Here is a 25,420-nt window from a genome sequence, read left to right as displayed (position 1 = left end):
GCATTATTAGTATAACTTTACTGTCTATGTATATAGCCAGCTAAGTTTGAATGGTAACTGCAAATGAGATAAGCATTTTGGTTTATCTAATCAAAATGTCTTTTTCAAGGCTAACCAATGAAAATCTCTAAATAATTCAGCAAAGTCAGCCAACTCCATCTATAAATCTTATCCAGAAAAGAAAACGTTTCTGTACGATGAACAGGTTTTCCTGGCTAACAACTATCCTGCACCATATCCACCACTTTTGTTTTGACAGTTGTATTTGTATATGTACTACATTTTGAGGACAGCTGAGCTTTATTTGGGAAATGACCAAATAATTTATGTATGGAATGTATAATTTAAATATATATTTGCATTCTGACCCATTGACACGCTAGTTTGATAATAAAATAATGATGATTTTAATGAATAAATAGAGTCAACAGAATCAATAGGGCAGCAGAGACAGAAAGGTGAAGTGCATGGATCCACCAGGACTGAGAACCACTGATGTACCATGACTACTGTCTGCTTCTTTGTCTCCTTCACTTCTAAAGTTTGAACATCCGTCATAACGACATTCTCACTATATTTGATGGGCATGATCTCACGTCCCATGTGATTGGCCAGTATCTGGGGTCACGGGAAAGGTTTCGGGTCGTGTCTGGTGGTTCTGAGGTCACTATTCAGTTTCAGAGTGATCCTGATGACTCCACCTTCATTATGAGTCAAGGCTTCCTGATACATTATCGAGGTAAAGTCATTAACACCTTTGTGCTGTTATCTCATATTTTCTTTCCTGTCTTCACAGTAGTCGTTTGTGATGCCAGACCATTTTTATCTTCTCCAGAGGTGGAGCCTAATGACACATGCACTGCACTCCCACCAATCGAATTTGGCTGGAGTAGCTCTTCTCATCCCTCTCTTGTGAGGGGCAGTGTGCTAACCTATCAGTGTCAACCTGGCTATGACATTGTGGGTTCAGACATCATCACCTGCCAGTGGGATCTGTCTTGGAGCAACAACCCACCTATTTGTGTGAAAAGTGAGCTAAACTGACTAAATTTGGAGATTGTGTTAAGGCACTTATGTGACTCAAATGCTAGAAAGGTCATTTTGCAAAGCTTGGACGAACAGGGGCATGTGAAATCTAGACCAATACTGCAAGCAAAGGCTAATCTAGTCAATTTTTAAGACTCTTTGATTTTCAGGATAATTTACAGATCTATACAGTATGACTGTTTTTCTTCTTCCTGGCTTTGACCGTCCTACAGTACAGCAGTGTCCTGATCCAGGAGAGGTAGTGAACGGAGCACGTTCAGTTCACCCAGAGCTCAGCTTCACCGTTGGAACAGTGGTGCACTTCACCTGTAATCAAGGCTACCAGCTAGAAGGCCCCAGTCAAATCTCCTGCTATGGCAGAGACACTGGCATGCCTAAATGGAGCGACCGCAGTCCTAAATGTGTCTGTGAGTGGAAGTCTGTGTGTGTGTGTTTAGATGTTTATAGTATAACATTGTTATTTAGACATTGACATTTCTCTCTCTCTCTCTCTCTCTCTCTCTCTCTCTCTCTCTCTTGCTATCATTCTCCCTGCCTGTCTCTCATGCGCAGTGAAGTATGATCCATGCCCAAATCCTGGTGTGCCAGACAATGGTTACCAGACTCTTTATAAACACAGTTACCAAGCAGGGGAGACGCTGCGCTTTTTCTGTTACGAGGGCTATGAGCTCGTTGGAGAGGTTATCATCAACTGTGTCCCAGGGCACCCCTCCCAGTGGAATAGCCCACCACCTTTCTGCAAAGGTATGAAAAATAGATGAGCTCAGCACACAAAATGAGCCGGTGTTCTGACTACCATTACATATGCTCAGCGTTTCCACTTTCTACAGTGGCCTATGAGGAGCTGCTGGAAGACCATAGACTGGAAGGTAATAATGCAGCACCATGGCCCCCATTATAACTATGATATTCACAACAAATAAGGCTATTTTTGTTGCTTAGGTAATCTTAAAGTTTTCATGATGTTATTTGATTATTTATTGATTTATTAATTATTTTTGCTATTCAGTCTCCCAGTCATTAGAGGCCTCCCACCAAATGCTGAGTGAGAACATTGCATTGGCCATCATCTTGCCAATCATTCTGGTGATTCTTCTGATTGGTGGAATCTACATGTACTACACTAAGTAAGTTGTGAAAGGTAACCTCTCCGTTCCTCCCACCATAATCCCTTTTTACCTGTCTTACTTGGTTTGCTTTCTTTCTCTTCTTTTCTCTCTCTTTTCTCCCTCTGTCTCTTTCACTCCATCTTTCTTAGTGTGTGTAGGTTGCAGTGGAAGCCCTTGTTTTGGAAATCCCTTTCACACACTCACTCCTACAGTCCTATTACAGTGGAGTCGGACTTCAACAATCCTCTGTATGAAGCAGGGGTAAGACACTTCCACACACCCGTGCAGAACCAAATAACCTGTTTATTAGAAATACTAAATGCAACATTCAGTCTAAACATTCAAATATACACTCACCCTTTACATTTTTTTTTTTTTTTTTTTTTACAAATATTTATTTGGTAGAAACACATTGTAAGCGCACAATTAAAGGCCACATCTGTTGCCATTCACGGTTTTGCATTAGTCCTCACCCAGCTCTTCATCTGTGCTTCATGTCTGACCACAGCACTGCTACAGGGTGGTATTTTTGGTGGAAGACCACTCTCAAGCCAGCAGTGTTACTGACACATAAAAACATAATCATCACACTTCTGTGTCACCCTTCTGTGCCTGATACACTCAGCCCACTGGTCATCACATTGCCACTATCATATCAGAGTCACTGCTGTGCTGGGAGGGGTCCTTCCCTCAAATAATATACAGTCAGCAGTAGATCCACAGTCAGAGATTAACTGGTGATTTAGGATTTGTTTGGGCAAACTGTGCATGGTAACACATAAGGTAGATTCTGTGACCATACCTGCAAATGCACCTATACATTATAAACTACATTGAATAATGCACATATTGCATTTACAGTTGTATACCTAATAAAGTGACCAGTCAGTATCAGTGAATGATAGGGTGGTCATGTTCATGTCCAACTAAGAATAATCCCAGTACGTAATGGGAAATTGCACTTGCATGACCCCTTAGTCCAAAGAGCAAATTCAACTCTTTATCTTTTTCAGTACAAGTGTAAACCCACTTGAAAGGGAATCCTGTAATCAATATATAATTATGATCAAAACAGCACTTTTGTCCCATTGATACATAGGAACACTATGAACGTCCTTTTTGAAAGTTCTTTTTGAAACATCGAACAGTGAAAATGGTGACAAGATTTGTCAAATATCAGATCTTTCAGAGTAAGATTGCTGATCCAGGGTGAGGGTTTTCAGTCCTTTGAGCGCTTAGCAAATCTGTTTCTATCAGGCTGAGATGGACATTTGTCTTATTATGACTGTTTGGTTTCACTGTAGGACACAAGGGAGTATGAGGTGTCCATCTGAAGCCGATGTCGTGTGATGAAAGATTCTAAATCAAAGACGGAACGAAGGAAAACAAACAAAGGGATGATATTATTTCTCTCCACAAGTCAACTTTATTTCTCTGACCTTTCTCTTTCAGTCTCTTTTCAATCTCAGTGCTCTTTGCTGACTCATTTACCAGTGAATGTGTGTGTGTGTGCGTGTGTGTGTGTGTGTGTGTGTGTGCGTGCGTGTGTGTGCGTGTGTGTGTGTGTGTGTGTGCGCGCGTGTGTGTGTGTGTGCGCGCGTGCCTGTGTGCTTGTGTGTTACTATGTGTGTGTAAAGAAGAGAGAGAAATTAAGAACAAGTCTTATCCACAAGCCTATGGTTTCTCACTATAAGATATGTTTTCTAACATTTGGTTTGGTGCCTTAGGTCAAGGGAGACATATACAAAAGTCAAAAGGGTGAGACAGCAAGGTGAGAAAGAGAGAGTGAGAGAGACAGGGAAACCACGGGAGAGACTGTAGGAGAGAGAGTCAAAATTTGACTCCATTCTCACATGGGCAGTGAGTTGTACAAGGAGAGGAGCACACACAAACACACACAAACACAAGGACATGTAAACAGTTGAAGAAACATATGAACACACCTATACTTTCCCTTCTCTGTATAAACATACATGCACACATATACAAAATCACAGAATATATTGAATGTAAATATTTTGATTGAATATTGAAGCTTATGTATACAAAACTAATTCAGTGCCAAAATAGAACATCCCATAATGTGACATCACTTCATGTTTCGCAGGTTGCCATAGTCTTTCCTACGTTTATGATGTAATAATGACCAATAATGCCACAGCGTCTCATAATGTTATTTGCTGTTTCTTAAGAATCTCTTTCTGCTTAATGTTGAATGACGGTGGATTGAGGGTGGAATGTCTTCACGCTTAGGGCACGCAATGATTGTATATTCTACTGCTTCAGCTTAGGATCCATTAACAGTTCTACGTACTGTAATTGTTTATCAGAGTTGATGTTGTTGCATATGCACTATGTTGACAAAAAATGTACTGCAAAAAAACAAAAAAAAAAAAAACATCAGCTGCTTGCTGTGATGCAGTATCAAACTGAAATGCTTTTTATAATGTTATTTTTCAAATTGAATCATGGTTTGTTGTTAATGCAGTGAGTTTTGTCTCTTCCACTGTGCCATACCTGGAGTCTAGCTGTGGAGGATTCATTGTTGCATTAAGGTATTACTCAATTGTTCATATTGTTTATTAATCAGCATAATATACTGTCATGAAGGCATTATTTATTTGCTAAGATTTAAGAATAAATAAAAGTCGCTGTTGGATGGTAAAAACTTGCCTTACTTCTTCCATCAGGAATACTGACTTATGTTTTTGTTAAGACCTATAATTCCTGTAATGCAGTGCTTTTAACTACAAAGAATAAAATGACAAATAAAATAAAGAAATATAACCATACAATAAATGAATTAATTAATGTGTACCATAAAAGCAAAAATAAATAAATGAAGGAATATAAGTTATAAAATGGAAAATAAATTTTGAACATTTTAAAAATGTATTTATACATTTATGTATTTATTTAAGCATTTACTTATTTATACATTTCGTTTTCCACTATGCTAGTGAAGTAAACTAAACTAAGAAGTTCATTCTGTCATCCTACTGTTTAGGTGTGTCTGGGCTGCATGGCAGTTTACCACTTGTTCACCTTTGACCCATATGTTGTTAGAACTGCATTAGTGTTGCCCACCTCATTAACATGAACTGGAGAAAGAAATCCAAAAATAAACACATCTAGAAATATATAAAAGCATAAATAAATAAAATACTAATTTATTTATTTCAGTATATATAGGTATATCCATTTATTTATGCTTTTAATTTCACATTTACTATAATTTTATGACACTTGTTTATTTATTTGTTTATTTTTTTAAATCTACATTTATGTTTACTTTATGTACCATATTTATTTATTCATTCATTCATTTTTGTTTTTATGTTGCACAATTATTGAATTCATTTATTTACAGATTTATATATTTATTTATTTTTATTTCTCTTTTGATTTCACCCCTTTCATCCTCCATGACATATCTTATAATCCTGATAAAGCTCATATTATCATGTTTGTGCAATATTTACATACTGTAGCATCTGCCACTGCACTAGGGAAGGGGGCCAGTTAGGAAATCAGAGAGAAGAATGGCGAGGAGTATTCCCAGAATGCCACGCTCTTCTCTGCAGACTTTATTTATTTACATTTAACATTTACGTCGGTTGTTAAATAGTTGTATTTGGTGAGTTGGTGTTTAGGTGTTTGATTTAGTCTCACTGTGTACTTTGATAGTTTAATTATGTCTACCATCTATCGAGCATGTCCTCTACCTACTTTCCCCCATTTACCGCTGTTGGGACATCCTTTTCCTTCTTGTTGTTGCTCTTGTTAAATAAAACAACACTTCCATTGGAAGAAATAGTGTTTCATGGTCCTTCTTCACCGCCAATGTTACACTGGTGTCAGAAGTGAGAGGCTGCCACTGAGACTGAAGAAATCGAGCATCACATCAACTAACACGAAAGCGAGTGGTGAAAAAGAAGTAGCCTGCAGGAAGAGAGTACAAAGAATTACTGGCCCACGCTGGACAGGTCCAGCCGGCTGAGAGCGAAATGACTGGGGAAAATGACAAGGAAGGCAGCAGAGCCAGGCTGGTGCTGGAAGATAGGAGAGCCAGAGCTGAGACATGTATCCTCCTTCCATGCTACAATGGCGAGGTTGCATGTGAACTCTGCTCTGCAAAGCTTCAAGTGGCTGCCCTGGACCATGACTGGACCGGAGGTCGTGACCGCAATACAACCATGCATAGACCTGGAAGGAAAAGCACTGCTAAACGCACTGCTGCCGGACCAGCTGAGGTGACACATGCAGTTCGCCCCTCCGGCCTGCCTCCAAGAGTACAAAATTCATCCTCGATGCAATAATAGTTGAACAACATTCTAGATCCTTATTAATTGTGAGAAACATTAATGAGGTTTTTTGTAGGCTACTACTAAATATATGTTTGAATATACATTAAGTATAGCATGTGCTTGCATGAAAATTATTTTTGGATGTTTCAGTTAAGTCTGTAAATACTGATTTAAACACCGCTATCTATTAAAAACATATGGTATCTCATTCTTATTTGCAGTACAACCCTTCACATTCCAAGACTTGCAAAAACGTCTTGCCTTACTTATATCTGTTAACACTTAAGCACATTTGCAGTGATAATTAAGACTTTCTAGTTTGAGCACAATTTATGCACAGCTGTAGGGATTATCTGTAGTTTTATTCACATTAACGATTAAAACTACTATGTTCAAATGCAAATGTCCATGCACTCGCAAACCTGTGATGACTTGCATTGTTATTACTTTGATAAGCCAGTGTGGGGGAACAGGTTTTCTGCTTTCTAGTGAGAGCAATTATATGACACAAAATTGTATCTTAGCACTGTTCACTGTCACGGATCACCAACAGTGATTTTTTAAATTTTATTTTAAAATTGTCGACGATGTTTCCAGTTCCGGTGTGAAATAAAGACGGCTCAGGGTCGGGAAAAGAAGGAAGAGTATCAGAAAGCCGGCAAAAACAGAGCCGGAGAGAAGAAAGAAAAACTAAGCAAGTTAAGCACTATCCCTCACTAACCAGCATATAGGTCCGCATGAAAAAGCGAGTTTATCGTTAGACTAGGTTTTAAGGTGGACTGGAAAATTTTAATCATAACCTGGAGAATAAGCCCCGTCCACAGATTCTTTTTGTGGGAAATCTTGTAATCAATAGATTACATTTCTTTTGGTTTTAAGCAGAGCTCGAGTGAGAGAGACTCTTAGGACAGTACCCCCACCCCCCCCCCCCCCCCCACCCCCCGACTGCTTCTGCTCGCAGAAGAATTATAAGGTCAATGTAAAGTTGGTGTGGAATTGCATTTGCATTCAGTAAAAAAAATGCAGACGAACTGTCGTGTACATTTCAGGAGTCGGTGAATGAGGCAACCGTACAGAGGAGAGAGAGAGAGAGAGAGAGAGAGAGAGAGAGAGAGAGAGAGAGAGAGAGAGAGAGAGAGAGAGAGAGAGAGAGACTGACTGTGTGCTGGGAACCAAGCATGTGATAACCAAGGCAATAAGATATGACTTCATTGAGAGATGCTGTATGGCACTGGAAGGAAAAAAATGCTTTGGTTTTATATAAAATGTACTTTTATTAACGACTTAAATGACATTTCTGTTTGCACTGACAGTTGTTGCTCTGGCAGCAGTGAACATAAAGTGGTTTAATCTCCTAGGGCTTCAGAAGTACTTTGCCTGCACAACTGATGAAAGACCTCCGTTCAAAATGTCCTGTTTCTCGTTCATTACATTAGACTGCCTTGTTTATTATAGGCTTAATCACATCACAATCGATACGCTGAGTGTTTTGGAGTTAAACAAAACCATGACCTATTTAAATGGATTGCCACAACGGTTAAATTAAATTCTGGTACCATGCAAAGGCGGTACTAAAACACATGACGGATGTGCATTTTGACAAATCACTTTGACTCCACAAGGGGAAGTGCTCAAGAGGAAGCTAGGAACTAGTGGATGAACGCTGGAGATAAAACCACAGAACGGGAAATGATTTGTTGAAAGCTATATGTATATATAGCTATATGTTTTCTATATTCACTTTCGAATATAGTTCACATAAACTGTCGTCTACTGTTTACACTGTATTGTGCACCTTGATTTCAGGAAAGCCAGCCTGCTAAACAGATTGGTGAGAAAACGATTAAGCTAGCTCTCCTGTAATACCATTAATAGAGAATATTAGCCAAAGTGTGAAAGCTAGCCATAAGTTTGTTTTCTAGGGTTGTATCTAGTTGGCTAGCCAGCTATGTAGTCACCAAAAGTGTAGCTATCTGGCGCTTCTTGTGCTGATGTGTTCTTTCGCAATGTTTAACGAGTCTGTGATTGACCTGTTATAGTTAGCTAGCTAGCTAGCTAGTTAGCTATCAGGCGAGAAGCTGACCTAGCTAACGCTAGCCAGCCCCAAATTGAAAGTGTCAAGTTTGTTTCCAACTGTGGTAGTAGCAGGTTAATTAGATAGATGGCTAACCTAGCTTACCAAAAGTGTAGCTGGCTTGTGTTGTGCTGGCGTTTACTTTTGGGATGTCTTCATCAGTAGCGTTAATTGACCTGTTATTTTTTGCTGGTTGGCTATGCTATCAAAAAACAACGGTGGGGATAAGATAATGTAGGTTAGATATCCTATAGCAGATGAAATCTGTCACGTCTTGTCCTCTGCACTGACCTAATTCCTCTAGAATGGGGAGTTGCTCTAATTTTAAATGAAAGTATAGCTAACGCTAACACCAAATAACGAGCCATTAGCTAGCGAAATAGTTTCTTTATATGCGAGGTTACTGATTTGAGCTCTGTATTCCCGAACTTCCATATTGATGTACCATCTAGGAATAGCGCGAGGCTATACATTTGTATTCCTTCTTTCACTGACTTTGAAGTTCTCTGTGGGTATTGTGAATCCTCGTCGTTTATTTATTTATTTTATTGCTTTATGTTTGCCTCAGAATGTTGCTATTGGCTGAGTTCATGCTTAAAGCTGATGAATTCACCACAGACTTCCGGAGTCAGGTATAACGCAGCAGGCACATTACACGACTTCTGCTGACAGATGTACTTTGTGTGCATTTAAATCTCCAGGTAGTGCATTAGAGGATTTAGGCATCTTTTTTTCCTGATGTCTGCTGAAGCCTCCAGTGAAAGTGTGGTGTTGGGGCCCGATCCTGCCCCTTCGGCACCTAGTCATGGAATAGAGGAGAAGGCTGGGAGAGGTCTGGCTGGCAGTAAGTATGTAAAGTTGAATGTGGGTGGCTCCATCCACTACACCACAGTCCAGACACTCAGCAAAGAGGACAGTCTGCTCAAGAGTATGTGTGATGGAAGCGTGGATGTCACCATAGACTCAGAAGGTGAGCATGCATGTGTGCTGGCATTCTAGTGTGTTTGAGACAGTTAATGAACTTGAGAATGTAAATTTTGGAGTAACAACAAAACTTGAATGATAGTACTGCTTTAGAGTTGGTAAAGGTGAAGAAATGTATTTTATAAGTCCAACAATAGCTAAAAAACTGCTTTACAATCACTTGATCCAACCACGCTAAATCAACAAATTTCCCAAACCTTTTCATGCAAGCAGATATGCACCATCTAAACTCTTAAGAATCATGCCCCGAATTAATTATATTTATTGAGATTTGTTGAGTGACGGATGTTTATTATCCTTGGGTAATTGATAATCACCAGTGGAAAATCACCCCCCCCCCCCCCCCACACACACACAGGCTGGGTGGTGCTGGACAGGTGTGGGCGCCACTTCCCCCTGGTGCTGAACTTCCTGCGGGATGGGACAGTGCCACTCCCTGAGAGCCAGAGGGAGCTGGAGGAGGTGCTGAAGGAGGCACAGTACTACAGACTGCAGGGGCTAGTCCAGCACTGCCTCACCACCTTACAGGTAACCCCCACTATGTATACAGTGTGTTAGATGAGAGAGTGTTTGTTTTATTTTTATTATTTATTTGTTTGTTTGTTTAATCAAAGCTGGCTTTGTGATTTGCAAACAACCTGTGTTGATATGCATATATGCATTACATGTATGGTATGTATATGTTGTTGATGTAGGATCAGCCATTTTGTATGCACTCCCTCACTGATGAGAAACTCAGGCTGTAATAAACAGTTCAGAGATGGATCTCAGTTAGGATAAACATTTGGAATTGTAGAAATCTATTTATCTTAAATCTGTTTGTGGTGGTGTTTGAAGACCATGTTCATAACCTTTTGCTGAAAGCCAAAATATGCTGTTAGGGCTCCAGTGCCATTTCCATTTTGATTCTTGATTGCTCATGTTTTCAGTGTTTTAGAGAATGTCAAAAATTGTTCAATTTACCATCGATGCAAGCAATGTTATTCTGAAATAATAATAGGTTGAAGTGATGTTTTGATAGTTTAAAGATTCTAGGAATATATGATTTTTTTTGTCTTTTCAAATGGGTGATTACTGATGCTGTAGACTTTTTTCCCCCACTTGTCCCATGCCACTGCATTTGATCAGCACGTTCTAGAATGTTTCTGTCTATGTAAATCTGTTTCTTTTGTGTAATGCAGAAACGCAGTGAGTTCTATGAGGGAGGCTGCCGCATCCCCATGATCACATCTGCTAAAGAGGAGCAGAGGATGATTGCCACCTGCAGGAAGGTGAGAGAAATGGTTTGGTTTGTGTTGTTGTCGTGTTTATGCATTCACACTCATAAAGTGTGGTCATAAAGTAGCATCAATCCATGACTACTTCATGATAATAGAGGGTCAGGTTAATAAGGGAATGGTTTCTAAAACTTGTTTTAATCTATTTCAGCCTGTGGTGAAATTGCAGAATAACAGAGCGAACAATAAGTATTCATACACCAGGTACTTTCAGCACATACATGCACTTTCTAACATGCAGTTTAAAAATGCCTCCAGCTATGAACATGTAACTAAACTAGAGAGAAGAGGCATTTTGTCAGATGTTTTTTAATATCTTATATCACTACAAATGAGTGCAGAAATCTTATATCGTGGCAAGATGGTAAAAGTGGATCTCTTTGTTAAGTTGGTGTTTTGTGTCTGCTGTTGTGTTTGCTACGTTCTCTTTTTTTTCTTTTTCTTTTCTTTTACTCCCAGTAACTCTGATGACAACTTACTGAGGAACATTGAGCTGTTTGATAAGCTAGGCCTGCGCTTTAATGGCAGAGTGCTCTTCATTAAAGACGTGCTTGGGGATGAAATCTGCTGCTGGTCTTTCTATGGTGAAGGGCGCAAGATTGCAGAAGTATGCTGTACCTCCATCGTCTATGCCACCGAAAAGAAACAGACAAAAGTGAGACTGCACACCTGCATGCATTTGGGCAGTTATCTTTAGGTTAATTTATTTCCCTGCTCTTGTTTAAATTTGTCTCTTTTTTTTTTTTCCCTTCTACTTTTTCCTCTGCTGTTATTCATCTTTCACTCCTAGGTTGAGTTTCCAGAAGCTCGCATCTTTGAAGAAACTCTGAATATTTTAATTTATGAGAATGGGCGGGTTTCTGGTTCCGGAAGCATGGCTCTATGGGATTCAAGTGGTGTCTCGTCTCCTAGTGTGGGCCAGTCGGAGGAGAGCGGGGCTGGTGTTGGGGGTGGAGACAGAAGGGTGAGGAGGATCCATGTACGGAGACATATTATGCATGATGAGAGGGGCCATGGACAGCAGACTGTGTATAAGGACTGAAAGTGAGGGATGGCCTAAAGGTACTAGCTATGACTGGAAATTTGTGAATAAATAACATAGTGGGACTTAAAACAAAGCTGGATGGATGAATGGAGTGGAGGTGGGAGTCAGTCTTTGGTATTTCAACACTGCACTGTAGGGTGAGGTGGGAACTTGTACATGCTTAGAAATGATCCCTAAAGAGCCACAGTGTGGTTCTGTTTATTTTGTCTGTTTGTCTGCTTTTATTGTTTTTTTTTTTAATTTATTATCTCTTAATTTATCTTCCAGAATGTTTCATTTTTAAGAATATGGAATATGCTATTGCTATCTATCTTTGTGGCATGGCTGGTGGTCTTTTTGAACAAGATCTTTTGATGCCTAATGGTTAACTGTGATGTTCTTGTATGCAGGTGTGTGTTGAGTGATCCCTGCAGAGAGGTACTTAGAAGCGACTTATATTTGACTGATATGTGTATTCTAGACTCTATGCCATCCTGAACCTGTTTTCCCGAAAGTATACACAGCACAAGTGATCATAAGGTGACTGAGAAATTATTCAAACTGATAGCTGTTCTACACTCGGTAAACATCATTCAGTTAATTAGATCATCTTTCTAAAGATGTGGTACGAATTCACTGGTCATCAAGTAAGGTTTCTGTAAATGCTATTGAGGTTCTTATTTTGGGCCTGTCTGTGGTTCCAACCACCAGCCAGGTATTGCAGATTATTCCAACCAGCTTCTTTTTTCTTTTTTTTTTTAAACATACATGCCGATAGGGTATAAATATCAGCCAGACACCAAGCACACGCCCAGTCAATAACATGAACATGTTTCCTTGTTTGGTAAATGCTGACAAACATAATTATTCAGAGAAGCATCCAGAATATTTTCTCACCAAAGCTGTAGGAAACCGAAAATGGTACTTTCTTTTGTCATTCATGCAGAGGTCTATAAATTCAGGGATAAAAGATGGCATGCAAAATTGCAGATGCTGTTGAGTATCTTCAATAAGAAATTGCCATTTACTTTTTCCAAAGTGGGTATATGAGGGTACTTTTTAATCAATTCTATAGATGTTTACTTTTGTTAATATACAGACATTTACTCTGTTGTACTTTGGTGATAATTCAGAAACTGTTTGTGTCTTAAAAGCTAAAAGGAACATCTGCTATGGAGTCAACATGCACATCAAGTAACAAGGGTTTTGTGACCACAGTCGTATTGACAGGACTGTAGGCAAACAAGTTAATTTATGTGTATATGACATTGACTATTACTGATAACATGGATGGCCAACTGTTAGTCTGCTAATCTGTCACACTGCTATAATTAGGATTTATAATAACTGTTGCACTTGATCACTGTCATTTCGTTAGTCTTATAAAAATCGTTTTTACTGACCAATAAAACACCAATGTAATTCTCAAAGGTTCAAAATACATTATTAATCTGCAGTATTATCAAATATTTTACACCACTTTTAAGGTATGTTGGAAGTTAATATTTCTGGTATTAAGATGTCCAAAATATATATTGCTTAAACATGTTCATTAATAAAATGCTTTTTACTAATTTCTCTTTGTGAACCTTGGTTTTATGCTGCTTGTCTGATAGAATCTATTGGTGGAAGTAGGCTTCCATATAAGCAAACCCGTACTGGGGGAAGACTCTTAATGGGGTTTTTCATAAATGGGGTCATAAAAAAGAAAAATTGATTTCCGACATGTACGTGATGACGCAATACGACGTACACGGGACCGACAGAGCGCGCCAAACAAGTGTACACGGACAACGACGTTTTACTTAACTGCAAGGGCAACTGAAAACGTTGACTATGGTTTCAGAAAAGGCGGATATTCGCAAGTTCGTATTCAGAGAACTTCACCATTGTTCGGATCTCAGGTAAACAGCTGTTTGTGCTGTTAGAAAGTTGCTTGCAAGTGTTTGCTAGCTAGCTAACCAAGTAGCCAGTTGCCTAGCTGTCCTAGGTTAGCTGTCTAGCTAAAACAGCTCGTCGTTTTAAACTGGTGATGCTTTTATATCCTAGCTATACAATTTGCTTTGAAATCTAATGGTGAGACTGCACATAACTCGATTTGTTGTTATCTTTAGTACGTTAACGCTAGGTATACTACGAAGAAGATATCTGGAGCATGTTGGCAGGGAAACCCTCAGCGTGGAACACAAACAGTTACTCAAGCAAATTGTAGAAGAGGAACTTTTGAAAATGCAGGTGCAGTGCAGCGGCATGCTGTTGCAGTTAGATCTGTTCCGTTGAATAATTTGTTTAATAAAGTAATTGTTTAATCATTTGCGTTTTGTCCAGGAAAACAGCGGCGATGAATCTTTGGTCATGAGGGCAAACCCATCACAGAAACAGAACAAACGGAAGAGACAGGAGGATAACGATGAAGGGGAAAAAGATGGGCAAAGTGAAGACGACGTGGTGGACAGAAAAAAGAAATCACGTTTTGAGTTAGTTCCTCCAGGTGACAGGACCATGCTATTAATTTGCTGTTACTTTTTTGTTGTTTTGTTTCCATATAGGTATCTGAAATCTCTGAGCTAGCTTGGAGCTCAATACCTCCAACATGCCCATTCCTTCAACAAAGTGTGCTGCAAAAATAATGCTCAGCACTCCACCTTGGATTTTTCAACATATGTGTAATATCACTGTCTGTGTATCAGATTCCCCTGATTCAGGAATAGAGAAAGCTGCACATGAGGAACCACTGAAAGAAGAAGAAGAAGACGACGACGAGGATGATGATGATGATGATGATGATGATGATGATGAAAGAAATGGACATGATGGAGAGAGTGACAAAGAACAGACAGAAAAGGTGGAAATGAAGACGAAAGCACAGCATACTGTGAGGGGGAACAGGAAGGGCAGAATGAGCTCAGAAAGTGAGGAGGACAAGAAACCAAGGCAGAGCAGGAAGGTCATGGACAGGGAAGAAGAGGAGCTCGACAGCCTTGAAGATTCGGGTGAAGAGGAAAAAAAACAGCAGGAAGCAAAATCCAGAGACCAAAGGAGAAAGAAAAGGGTGAGCTCAGGCAGCGAGGGAAAGGCATACGGCAAGCAGACAGGAAAGATAAAGGCTCAGAAGGGCAAAAGAGAAGAGAATGTAAAAGAGCCAAATTCCCCTGAGAGTGAGGCTGTGCGAAAGGTGCAGAAGGAAGTTTTTGGGAGTAGTTCAGAAAGTGAGGAAGAACATGAGGGAACGAAAGCAAAGGGGAAAGAGAGCAATGATGGAGAGAGCGATGAAGAAATGATCAACAAGAAAGACAGTGATAATGTGTCCTCTGATGAAGAACTGAAAGGTAAGGAAATGTCTTTCCAACTTGAAAGCAGTTGTGTGGTGTTAGTGTCATCCCTCCTGTGTTGTACCTCCATATCTGTTCCCACTTGAAGGAAAAGTGAGGGATGAAGACAAGGACTCCCAGTCAGACTCCTCATCTCTGCCCTCGCTGGAGGAGGAAGAAGAGCTGAATAAGAAGCCTAAACAGGAAGAGAAGAAGAAGAAGCGTGGATCAGAGAGAAAGAATACTGACGAGAGTGAGAGCAGCGCCAAAGGAGGGAAGGTGAGATTACTGCAGCTGCCGGCTCCCTTTCAGCTGTCAGAAACGGGCCATGTATCACCAGAGAAGCAGCTTCTGTCTTAAGTCCATGATTGGATAAGTTGTCTGGGGTAGACCAAAGGGGACATGAACCTGATATTTTCAGTCCTAAAACCAAAATTACATGTTATACATTGTGAAATAATAATTTAAAAAAAACAACAATTGTATAGCACTTTAGAAAGCTGCAAATATATTTTTTTTAAATTCCTTTTGAAATGGCTGCTTGTTGGAACGCCTCAGGTTTTCAGAGAATTCCAGAGCTAGAGGCCATATTAACTGAAGGTCCTCTGCTTTTCGCCTGTTTCTTAGTGCAGTGAAACCTACCCGTGTTCAAATGAGAGTGGCTCTCTTGTGGAGAATCTTCATAGTAACCAAGCTGACCTGCTGCTGGGTTTTGGCATGACCAGCAAATTGCTGTTTGAAGTATAAATATCTCGGTGGTAAATGAGAAAAGGTCGATTGTACGAGTCATTTCCTCCTCATTGGTAAAGTGTACATAAACGCAGAATGCAAGGAAATCCATGTTTTCTATTTATTTTTAATCTGTGTCTTAGAGTTTTAGATGCAATGGAAAAAGCAGATAAAATTTCAGACCTATACTTCAGAATATTTTGTAAGATAGCAGGACCTTGGAAACCGGTATTTATTTTAGCAGGGAGCCACAGATCAGGCAAACTACCCTCAAGAGATTTATAGCTGTTTTCGATGCTGTTGCGTTAACAACAGACTTGGTTAGATACAGAATACATTCGTTTTTCTTTGAAACGCATGCATACATACCTAGTGAGCAAAACCATTTGGCAGTATTTATGGATTATAAAGTCAGTTTGCATATTTAACATGTTAACCACCACACCAGCTGGGTGAGGAGAACAAAGCTGTGTCGAGGCTTAAGCATTACATCGCCCTCTGTGGTGTACGACGGAACTACAAGAAGCTATTGGAAGGCTGCCGCTCGGTGAAGGCCAAGGTGGCCGTGCTGAAGAAGGAACTGGAAGAGCTGGGAGTGGAAGGTCAGTGGTGTGTGGAGGGAGTTTCACAAGAGTGGCTATTTAGCTTATTACTCCAATGACGTTGGCTGGCTACGTCTGAAGGGAATAAGGTGTGGTAACGGGAAGACTAGTGTAATATGATATTATCACCAGTGTCTTGTCCTTCTGTTTTCACTTGCTCTCCTCAGTTTAGCCACCCATTTTTCTTTGTCTGCATTACTCATTTAAACACAAACCCAACAGCTGCCTAAAGCAGGGGTCTTATCGCTTTTCCCGTAATCTTTCATCAAAATTAAATTCTCTTTTGCCGACTACATTTTCTGTTTTTGTTTATGTCTAAGGCTGAGCAGACATGGAAAAATGTTTACCAATATTGTCTTGTTTTCACAAGCCACCTTATTTCTGGCTTTTTTTCCAGTAAATCTTGCACAGGAAAAACTTGCATGCAGTATGGTAGGGCCAGTTTGATGATTGAACGAAACCGTGCAAACACAGTACCCTCATTATAGCCAAGTATGAGACTCGTTGGCTACAGAGACTTTTCAGGTGACTACGCAGAATTGGGATCTTAACTCGGCTAGCTGTGTGCATGCGTTAGAGAACATGGCTTATAAACCTGTTATGCGTTACAGAAGGAAAGTGCGTTTCTATTTCACAAGGCTAATGTTCACTTGCTAAACACCTATGCGGTACCTGGGCAGAATGACATTTTTTAAATAAAGCACCATGTCCAGCATGTCTTTTCTACTATAACCAGGTCCTATACTGATTTTGTTCCTATATCGTTGCATAATACACACACACACACACACACACACACACACACACACACACACACAGCCTTCCACAGGTCAGCTAAATCTGATGAGTAGCCAGCCACCGCCCTCTAGGCTAACCCAACCCCTGCATTCCCCCAACCTTCAATCTTCAAACGTAGCTGGCTGATTGCTTTAAAACAAGTGTATGTTTCTGTACCTTTGTCCTGCAGGTCAGCCATCCATAGAGAAGTGTAAGAAAGCAAGACTGAAGAGAGAAGAAGCTCAGGAGCTAGCAGAGCTGGATGTTGGCAACATTATCACCACTCAGGGTATTGTCGTGAATATGTCTCCTCAATCCAGCCCAAGACACACAACACTTGCAATTTTAATATATTTTATAGTATGTTTTTAATTGGACTTTGGAAACCTTTTTCATGGACTAACATTAAGATATGTCTAGAAGTCCATTACTAATCAGACAGTTAGCTGTACTGTACATATAGTATGGAAGCAAAGATTGGTGTGGGAAGGGCCTCATGACAGTTTCATTCACCCTGATCCTAATGTTCACCTGGTAATCACTAAAGATGGTTGATTCTGTGTCTAAACTGGCAGACTCTCTCTTTAATCAGTCCCCCTCATTCCCTCCAGGCCGTCCCAAGCGCAGAGCCGCAGCGTCGTGGCTGCTCCCTGGGGGCAGTTCTCCTCCACCTTCAGCCTTCAAACGTGCGGTGAACTCTGACTCTGACAGTGAAAACGGCTCTACAGGCAGGGTGCGCAAGAGGACAACAGACTGGAGCAACCTGAAGGGTGTAATCAGTGACGATGCAGACAGCGACTAAGCAACAGGAGCCTATGTGATGTGTGTACAAAGTGTTTATAATTTTTGTGTTTCATACAAGTTGTTTTCCTTTGTTGGTGTTTTTCATATTTCATGTTTTCATACATTTTTAGATTTATTTGCTGTGCAACCTACCATGGTCCTCTCTGTAGGTAAAGTGTAATAATAAATCATTTTGTATTTTCCTCTCCCTTTTATTTATTATAAGATATACATTACACATTCAATTCCCAACAATCAGTAAAAGTTGCAGTGAAGAGTTTAGTTCCACGTTAAACTAGTCATTTTTCATCTGTATTTTCTTTACATTGTATGTTTATTTAAGGGACAGGGTTCTATTGCTTTGGTTTAGGTGAGCAAACACAAGGTCCAGTAAGCAAATAAAAAGTAATGGCTCACTTATATGAGCAGGGGGTGCATGCCATTTAAGATATTGCACTGTTGATCCCAGCTGAGTGCATTTCTCCAATGTTTGAGTGTAGGTGCATATCGTCTTCTGTTCCTGCTAACTCCTGCTGAAAGATTGTTCCAAACTGAACCGGTCTTGCTTCTTGCTAATGTAACTAATGTAGCCCCACAGGCTTAATGTGCCCTTGTATGTTCTTAGGTTTCCATATTTGTCTAATTAAAAATAATCTCTTCATAAGTCACCATCCAACTACTCCCACAGTGGATTATTATTATTTTTTTTTTTATTATGGTGCAGGAACAGGTCAAAAAAAAGTAATGTGTTAAGGAGGAATTTATAATTGTAATAATCACCGTCCGTGTAACAAAGTACTACAACACAAATTGGCATTTAAAAATATAGAATCTGAGGTAACAACAAAACGGAAGGAAAAACAAAGTCCTTATAAAAGCATAAACATGTAGGCTCAATATCTACAACTGATGACCCTAAACTATAAAAGTTTTTGGTCTTTCATCAAGACTTACACAAAGTAAAATGCATATATATGTGTGTGTCGGGTTCAGGTAGAGAAGAATAAAATGAAAGTCATGGCCAAGACCGAAAGGGCCAGAGACAAAGAGAAAAGACTGGCAGAGCCAGTGCTGTTGCTTGATGAGAATACAATGAATCCGGTTTGGTTGCTGCTGATCTGAGAGTCGATCCAGCTTTGGTACTGAGACACCCTGGTGTACACTCCAGGGAAGTTAGGCCAAGCACAGCCATAGCCAAAGCTCACAATGCCACCCTGAATCCAGAAAGAGCCCTGTTTGACAACCAGCGGACCTCCAGAGTCACCCTGCATGGACAAAAAGATGTCAGCTTTTGGCCACAGCACAGTGCAGCATGACCTGAAGGTGATGGGTGGACGATCTACCTGGCATGCATCCTTTCCTCCCTGAGCAAGCCCAGCACACATCATATTACTTGTGATGCTGTAAGAATTTGCGCAGTCACTGTTGCTGACTACTGGCACCTCCACCTGCTGTAAGGTCTGGGGGTATGTCAGGCTTACTGTGGAGAGCCATGGTTGACGATTACAGAGACATTTCCACATGAAAGTACCAGTTATGCTAATCACATTTCATAAAACCCAACAGCAAATGAAACATTTGCCAATATTTTAAGTGCTCCTCCCCTACCCCTCTAAATCAACATGCCATGCTGAGATGAACAAGCAAACAAAACATGAAGTCCCCTGGTTGTGGTGCACTCACCTTCTGAAGCAGTATTTCCCCAACCAGTGACCCAGACATAAGTGCCAGCGGGAAAAGAGCTGCCAGCTGCTGCCAGGCACACAGGCATGATGTAGTCACTAAACGTCACTGAGGAGGAGAGCTGGAGAAGTGCGATGTCATTGTCGTTGGTGTTGGAGTTGTAGTCTGGGTGGGTGATGATTCTGCTAACTTGAAAGGCCTGCATATTTGGGTTTGTGTCCTGCAGACTTTGCATTCCCAGATATACTGTGACATATACAATGCTAAAAAAAAAAAAAAAATGAAAGTAGGAACAATCAGGTCAAAGTAAATATCACTAATATTACTTTAACCGGCTATCCACCACCCAACATCACGTAATGCTGTACAGTATGTAATAAAATACATCAGTCTCACATTACTGAAGTTAAGTTTGGTTTATTTGTCACATACATAGTCATACACAGTATAACTCGCAGTGAAATGGTTGAAGTAGAGTTCATTCAGATTTTTGTTTGGCTTTAATTGGTTTATTTATACCCCTACGTTTGGAAACAGTGGGAAGCTGTCAAAATCCAATTCTGATTGATGAGGCTCCCGCCGCAGAAATGATTCCCATTGGTCTGGAGGCTGGCCTGCCAAGGCCAGGAGCCAGGATCAGAATTATTCCCTCCCACGATCCTGGTGTTGAGGGGAGCTTCACCACACACTGACAAAAAAAAGGTCACAGAAGCCATTTGCTGACTGAACAGTGTCAAAGAAACCAGATCTTATGTGAAATAGACTATTTCCAATTCTGACTTATCAGTAAGGAGCTTTTTTTATACACAATAGCAACAACATTGATGCAGTGAATAAATTAATGCTTAATGATTAAACCATGGCATATGTGCATGTGCAAGTGTATGAAACCATTTATGTGCAGCTGCTTGTTGTTTGCATAAGTGTGGTCTGGCTGGGACAGACTCATCCTAGACTATTGCTATGATTGTTTGCATATTATTATTATTATTATCATCATCATCAACAACACATTTTACAGAGGTGGACAGTGTTTCTACACAGAGTCATTGAGAAAGCTTTATTATTATTATTATTATTATTATTATTATTATTATTATTAATAATAATAATAATAATAATAATAATAATAAATAATGGTTAGTTTCCTAAGCAATTGTTTGAGAACACCTTGGCAACATCAGGGAGACATCAACACTTCTTACTATCTGCCAGTGTGATGGGGCTGTGTTTTGTCTGCCGATCAGCCAGACAGCACACACACACAGCTAGCAGAGTAATTAGCTTAGAGAATCTATCTAGAAGATGGATGGTCTCTTGTAGAATGAGTAAGTAATTTGTGAAATTAATCCTTTAGTACCAATTGTAACTATAGGAGAGGTGAACTAACCAGGAATAAAAAGTTCATGATTCTCTAAAACCAAATTTTGGGCCAATGGAAAATTGTATCAAAAGCCTTATCTGCATGAAATGAGTTTATAACATTGGGAAACTGAGTAACACCATTTGAATAGTCTGCATGTATATGTGAAACCAGTTTGATCAGGAAGAATTGTAGGATGGTCATTATGATGGCTATTGATATTTTGCTGACACTTTTCCAAAGCAACCGACAATTATGACTTAATACAACTTGAACAATTTAGAGTTAACGGCACAGGGGTCCAACAATGACAACTTGGTGGTGGTGGGGCTTGAACTGACAACCTTCTGATTACTCATCAAGTACCTTAACCACTGAGCTTCCACTTTTATAGTTATAATTGTTATGATAGCAAATGTCTTGGACAACTTTCCATGTTAAGCAGATGGTAAGATAGGACTAAATTCTGAACTTGAAATGCTGGTATTAATGGTATTCCAATAGTACAGAATGTATTGTAGAACTCAGTAACTATGCCATCAAGTAAAATTCTTCTGGCATCATTATCCCTTGGTACATTTACCTGATCTTTATTTAAACAGGTATTTTCTAAACACGGATCATGTTCTCATGTTCATGGAGAAAAAAAACAATTCTTTAAAGGTTGGTATTCATTTCCAGTGTGGTGTTTGGGCTCCCCTACCAAATCCTTAATACATTTACATTATTTAGCTGACACTTTTATCCAAAGTGACTTACAATTATGACTGAGTACAACTTCAACAATTGAGAAGTTAAGGGCCTTGATCAGGGGACCAACAGTGGCAACTTGGCAGTGGTGGGGATTGATCCCACAACCTTCCAATTACAAGTCAAGTACCACTGAGCTACCACTACCACTTTTACTTAATAGCAGGGAAGTGGTGTTTATTTAATTTCCTTGGCTATAATGATCAGGTTCCACTGGTCCTTCATGAAACTGTTTTTTCTTGTTTGAAGCATGCAACACTGACTACTCTATACCAGAAAATTATAATGTTTATCACATCTGTACTCTTTCTAAACATATCCTGTGTCTGAGACATTGCTTGAAAGATGCATTTTATAAAACACACAAAATCAATTCAAAAGCAGCATAGGTAATTGAGCTTGTTGCATCAGAAACTTTACTGCAAAATTGACTCAAATAATTAACAACTTTTACTTCAAGCTAAAACCGATCTAAAAAAGGGTTACTCTTAAACCAGTTCAAGGTCACATTAAATTGAACTAGCGCAGAAATCTATGAATCTGCTTATAGCAGATTCATGTCACTATGTGACATTTGTGTGTCTGTATTTGTGCCTGAGGGTTGACAACTTACCATCTAACTGGGAGAGTGAGCCTATGAAGGAATGGAAAATCAATTATTCAATTATTCAAAATCAATTAAAAAAAATAAAATAAAATAAAAATTATTCAGTGCTTTCTAAAATGGTAACATTAAAAAAAATGCAGCAGAGAGAAAACAACTTGAAGACCATGCATGTCATCTTGCACAGAAACCTAACTGCACATGTAAATACTGATTCCATCAATTTATGATTTAAAGCAGATTTATGAAGGCTCTCTCACCAGCATACCATCTGAACACCAAGAATGGCATTGTTTCAGTGAAGATATTTGGTGAAAATATGAATGGTTATGATAAATCAGCATAATATTTGGCTAAGTTATATACTATGACACATACAGTAGCCTAGGTTGAGAAATCTGTTTGTGTGTTTTAGACTCTGAAATGAATCAAATAATTCTTAAGACAAAACTAAGGCTTTGACTTGAACTGTGAAGGAGAGTCAGAAAACTATCAACACTGAAAAAATTAAGTAAGGTCAAATTAAAATTCTAAAAAGGTACTCATAAAACCATTTAAATGGAAATAAACTCAAGTTGAACTTATTGCGGGGAAGAAGTAGTTTTGTAATAAGCTCAAGTTACTTAAATTTATGTATGAAAGAATGAAAATATACTGCATTTTATAATGTTTAATCTACAACTAATAGTATTAGTTTAAAGACACTGCTCTTTGAATGTTTGTAAATACTAGTAACACCTTCTCTAAGCACAGGTAACATGCTCTTTGTTTCAATTTGACAACACATACAGAACAGATAAAATATGGGTAAATATGAACAGAAACAAGCTGCTACAATTATTTTATAATTATATTTTTGAACAATTGAAAAGATATTAGATCTCATATCAAAAGAAAAATTGAAGAAGAAATACTCGGATATTTAAGGGACAAGCAAAATATTTAAAAAAAACAGGAGGCCATGAGTCCTGTTTCCATGAAGGGAACTGATGCATCTACAACACAGCATGAGATCACAAGGGCATGTCTAAAGACATTCAGCATTTTATGTTGCACCAAAGAAGCGTCACAGCAAAGAAGAAGTACTTGTGCATAATGTGCAAGCATAATATTTCTTAAATAACCCAAATGGTAGTGTTTCTCAGTCCAGTCCTTGGGTCCCATCAGATTGTCTATTTATTTATTTATTTATTTTGCTTTATTACAGTTCCCAACACACAAAAAAATCAAACTACTAAGAACAATGAATATCTAGTGTGCTGAGAGCTAGGCTAAACAAAGGTGTCTCTCATGGATTGTGAGGACAAGGTTGAGAAACAATGGAAATATTTACTCAAGTGTTTGTTGAAAGATGTGTGATATTACCCAAATTTTACATCTAGCAATAAAGAACAATTTATTTCAGCTTAGTTGTATTTTAAGACAATTTTTTAAAATCATAGTATTTTACCAAACATGTTCCAAGTAGTTCAGCTGGATCAGAAACCATTATTCTAGGATTGTTATTTTGTGGTGTCAATGTCAGTTATCTTAAGACAATCACGCAAAACCGATTTTTAAATTTTACTTTGAGAAGTTGCATCACTGTGGCAAATTTATCAGTAAATGTTTCAGAAAATATTCTGAATGTAAAACGATATAACGTTCTCATATACACAAGACACTTTCTTTTGAGCATACGGACACTAATATTTTTTGCTGCTAATGACTACGCTACTACAGTCTACACTATTACACAATACAAAATAATTGTTAGCTAGTTTGTTCAGTTGCATCAGTTACAGTGCCCGAAATAATTGTTACCATTGATTTTTGCTTAGGGTGTTGTATATCCAAGTATATGTCTATTTGTAAATTTATTCTTTTGTCCACTGCTTTACTATGTTAAATTGTTCTAGAGAAACCATTTGTTCTTCAGCAATCACAACACCGAAAAGACAAAAAAGCCGGACTTAACTGGACACATTGGATAGCAAAGCTTATTGTATTTGTACCTCAGTCGTCTGCCATCGACCAATCATAGCTGTTTCTGGTGTTACGTCAACATCAGAAACAACTGTGATTGGTCGAGTAAGTTTCTGCCCCCTGCGAAAATTCGCAAAAATTGAACAGAGAACGAAAAATAATACCGCATTTTCGCCGTCCGGAAAATCGTGTTTGGAGTGCAAAAAGCCACCTGTTAAGCGGATCAAATCGCGTTCAGTGTTTAACGGTCTTTATTCTGTAACTTCACGGACTATCTAACAATATATTAATTAGCCAACTCCGCAACGCCTCTGACACACTGAGCAGCACGGAAAACCATTAAATTGAGGTTATTGATTTTGGAAAATATTGTGAAAATTCAGTTTTCATGGCTGAAGACACCCTAAAAGGGTACAGAACCGCCTCATGAGTTAAATTTTTTATTATAGTAATGCAGCCAACAAACATCCAACTAACGTTTGTTAGCTCACTCCCTGTGGATCTTGGGGTCTTGGGGTCTTTTAAGCAGACTTTACAGTTTCTAGCCCTGAAACGGCAGGTAATGTTGTGGGACTAATATAAACTGTTAGGGGAAATTTCGCATGGGAATGATTTAAAAACAAAAGCTTAAAGCTGATGCTTGGCAAAACTAGGAAAGAAACGAAAGCACCTGCGCTCTATTTGAACGTGTCCCGAGGGCTTTATTTCAAATAACACACAGGGACTTAATTTCGAAAATAATCAGCAATATATTCGTCCGGACGAAGACATTCCTCACATCGCGTTCTAAACCGTTTGCCTTGGTGACTCAAACTTTCCCTTGGACCTACCTTTGACATTCAGGAGCAGAGCAAATGCGACACACAGTACTTTCCATGAATTAATCTGCATGCTCTCGTCTCTTCACCGTCTTGCTTCGAGTCCCCTTCAGCTGCAGATTAAAACACCAGCTGGAGGAGGTTAATGGTTGTTATTTCACTAACCTAGATCTCTTTTTGTTGACGTTTCTTCATTTCAGTTTGGTTACATGT

At 39.2% G+C, this 25,420-nt stretch overlaps 4 protein-coding genes across 6 annotated transcripts in view; 3 read left to right on the top strand and 1 right to left on the bottom strand.

Moving 5' to 3' along the window:
• Positions 1-3,726, top strand: part of sez6l2 (seizure related 6 homolog (mouse)-like 2) — a 10,662-nt gene extending 6,936 nt beyond the window's left edge. For 2 of the 3 annotated variants that reach the window (XM_035531703.1, XM_035531689.1), the window contains exons 12-19: positions 543-739; positions 836-1,030; positions 1,242-1,454; positions 1,600-1,791; positions 1,878-1,916; positions 2,057-2,174; positions 2,306-2,417; positions 3,461-3,726. In XM_035531703.1, coding sequence (XP_035387596.1) covers positions 543-739; positions 836-1,030; positions 1,242-1,454; positions 1,600-1,791; positions 1,878-1,916; positions 2,057-2,174; positions 2,306-2,417; positions 3,461-3,490 — 1,096 coding nt within the window. In that variant the 3' untranslated portion in view covers positions 3,491-3,726. The remainder of the gene's footprint in view (positions 1-542; positions 740-835; positions 1,031-1,241; positions 1,455-1,599; positions 1,792-1,877; positions 1,917-2,056; positions 2,175-2,305; positions 2,418-3,460) is intronic. The other variant, XM_035531695.1, reaches the window with a different exon arrangement.
• A 4,379-nt stretch (positions 3,727-8,105) lies between these two features.
• kctd13 (potassium channel tetramerization domain containing 13) lies at positions 8,106-13,398 on the top strand. The gene is made up of 7 exons (XM_026997899.2): positions 8,106-8,294; positions 9,239-9,507; positions 9,880-10,049; positions 10,703-10,792; positions 10,950-11,002; positions 11,258-11,453; positions 11,589-13,398. The coding sequence occupies exons 2-7, from the start codon at positions 9,276-9,278 to the stop codon at positions 11,838-11,840; spliced, it is 993 nt and encodes a 330-aa protein (XP_026853700.2). The 5' UTR covers positions 8,106-8,294; positions 9,239-9,275; the 3' UTR covers positions 11,841-13,398.
• A 190-nt stretch (positions 13,399-13,588) lies between these two features.
• hirip3 (HIRA interacting protein 3) lies at positions 13,589-18,227 on the top strand. Its single transcript, XM_026997890.2, has 8 exons — positions 13,589-13,726; positions 13,937-14,057; positions 14,151-14,313; positions 14,513-15,151; positions 15,243-15,412; positions 16,311-16,464; positions 17,432-17,530; positions 17,853-18,227. Exons 1-8 carry the CDS (start codon positions 13,659-13,661, stop codon positions 18,041-18,043), a joined length of 1,605 nt encoding a protein of 534 aa, XP_026853691.2. The 5' UTR covers positions 13,589-13,658; the 3' UTR covers positions 18,044-18,227.
• A 93-nt stretch (positions 18,228-18,320) lies between these two features.
• zgc:123295 (uncharacterized protein LOC641564 homolog) lies at positions 18,321-25,420 on the bottom strand. Its single transcript, XM_026997901.2, has 6 exons — positions 25,220-25,420; positions 22,434-22,454; positions 20,233-20,395; positions 19,708-19,970; positions 19,368-19,504; positions 18,321-19,289 (listed from the first exon to the last, which is right to left on the bottom strand). Exons 1-6 carry the CDS (start codon positions 25,278-25,280, stop codon positions 19,014-19,016), a joined length of 921 nt encoding a protein of 306 aa, XP_026853702.2. The 5' UTR covers positions 25,281-25,420; the 3' UTR covers positions 18,321-19,013.

Source organism: Electrophorus electricus, chromosome 1, assembly GCF_013358815.1.
Source record: "Electrophorus electricus isolate fEleEle1 chromosome 1, fEleEle1.pri, whole genome shotgun sequence".
NCBI classification, from domain to species: domain Eukaryota; kingdom Metazoa; phylum Chordata; class Actinopteri; order Gymnotiformes; family Gymnotidae; genus Electrophorus; species Electrophorus electricus.
Note: the sequence above shows the minus strand (reverse complement) of the source record. Positions and strands in the feature narration are given on the sequence as shown.

Coding starts and splice junctions, on each gene's coding strand:
- zgc:123295 (XM_026997901.2), bottom strand. CDS start 25,280: ATGCAGATTAATTCATGGAAAGTACTGTGTGTCGCATTTGCTCTGCTC. Junction 22,455..25,219: donor TCTGCTCCTGAATGTCAAAG/GTAGGTCCAAGG, acceptor ATTCCTTCATAG/GCTCACTCTCCCAGTTAGAT. Junction 19,971..20,232: donor GCTTCCCACTGTTTCCAAAC/GTAGGGGTATAA, acceptor TTTTTTTTTTAG/CATTGTATATGTCACAGTAT.
- hirip3 (XM_026997890.2), top strand. CDS start 13,659: ATGGTTTCAGAAAAGGCGGATATTCGCAAGTTCGTATTCAGAGAACTT. Junction 14,058..14,150: donor AGGAACTTTTGAAAATGCAG/GTGCAGTGCAGC, acceptor CGTTTTGTCCAG/GAAAACAGCGGCGATGAATC. Junction 15,152..15,242: donor CTCTGATGAAGAACTGAAAG/GTAAGGAAATGT, acceptor TCCCACTTGAAG/GAAAAGTGAGGGATGAAGAC.
- kctd13 (XM_026997899.2), top strand. CDS start 9,276: ATGTCTGCTGAAGCCTCCAGTGAAAGTGTGGTGTTGGGGCCCGATCCT. Junction 11,003..11,257: donor AATAAGTATTCATACACCAG/GTACTTTCAGCA, acceptor TTTTACTCCCAG/TAACTCTGATGACAACTTAC. Junction 11,454..11,588: donor CCGAAAAGAAACAGACAAAA/GTGAGACTGCAC, acceptor TTTCACTCCTAG/GTTGAGTTTCCAGAAGCTCG.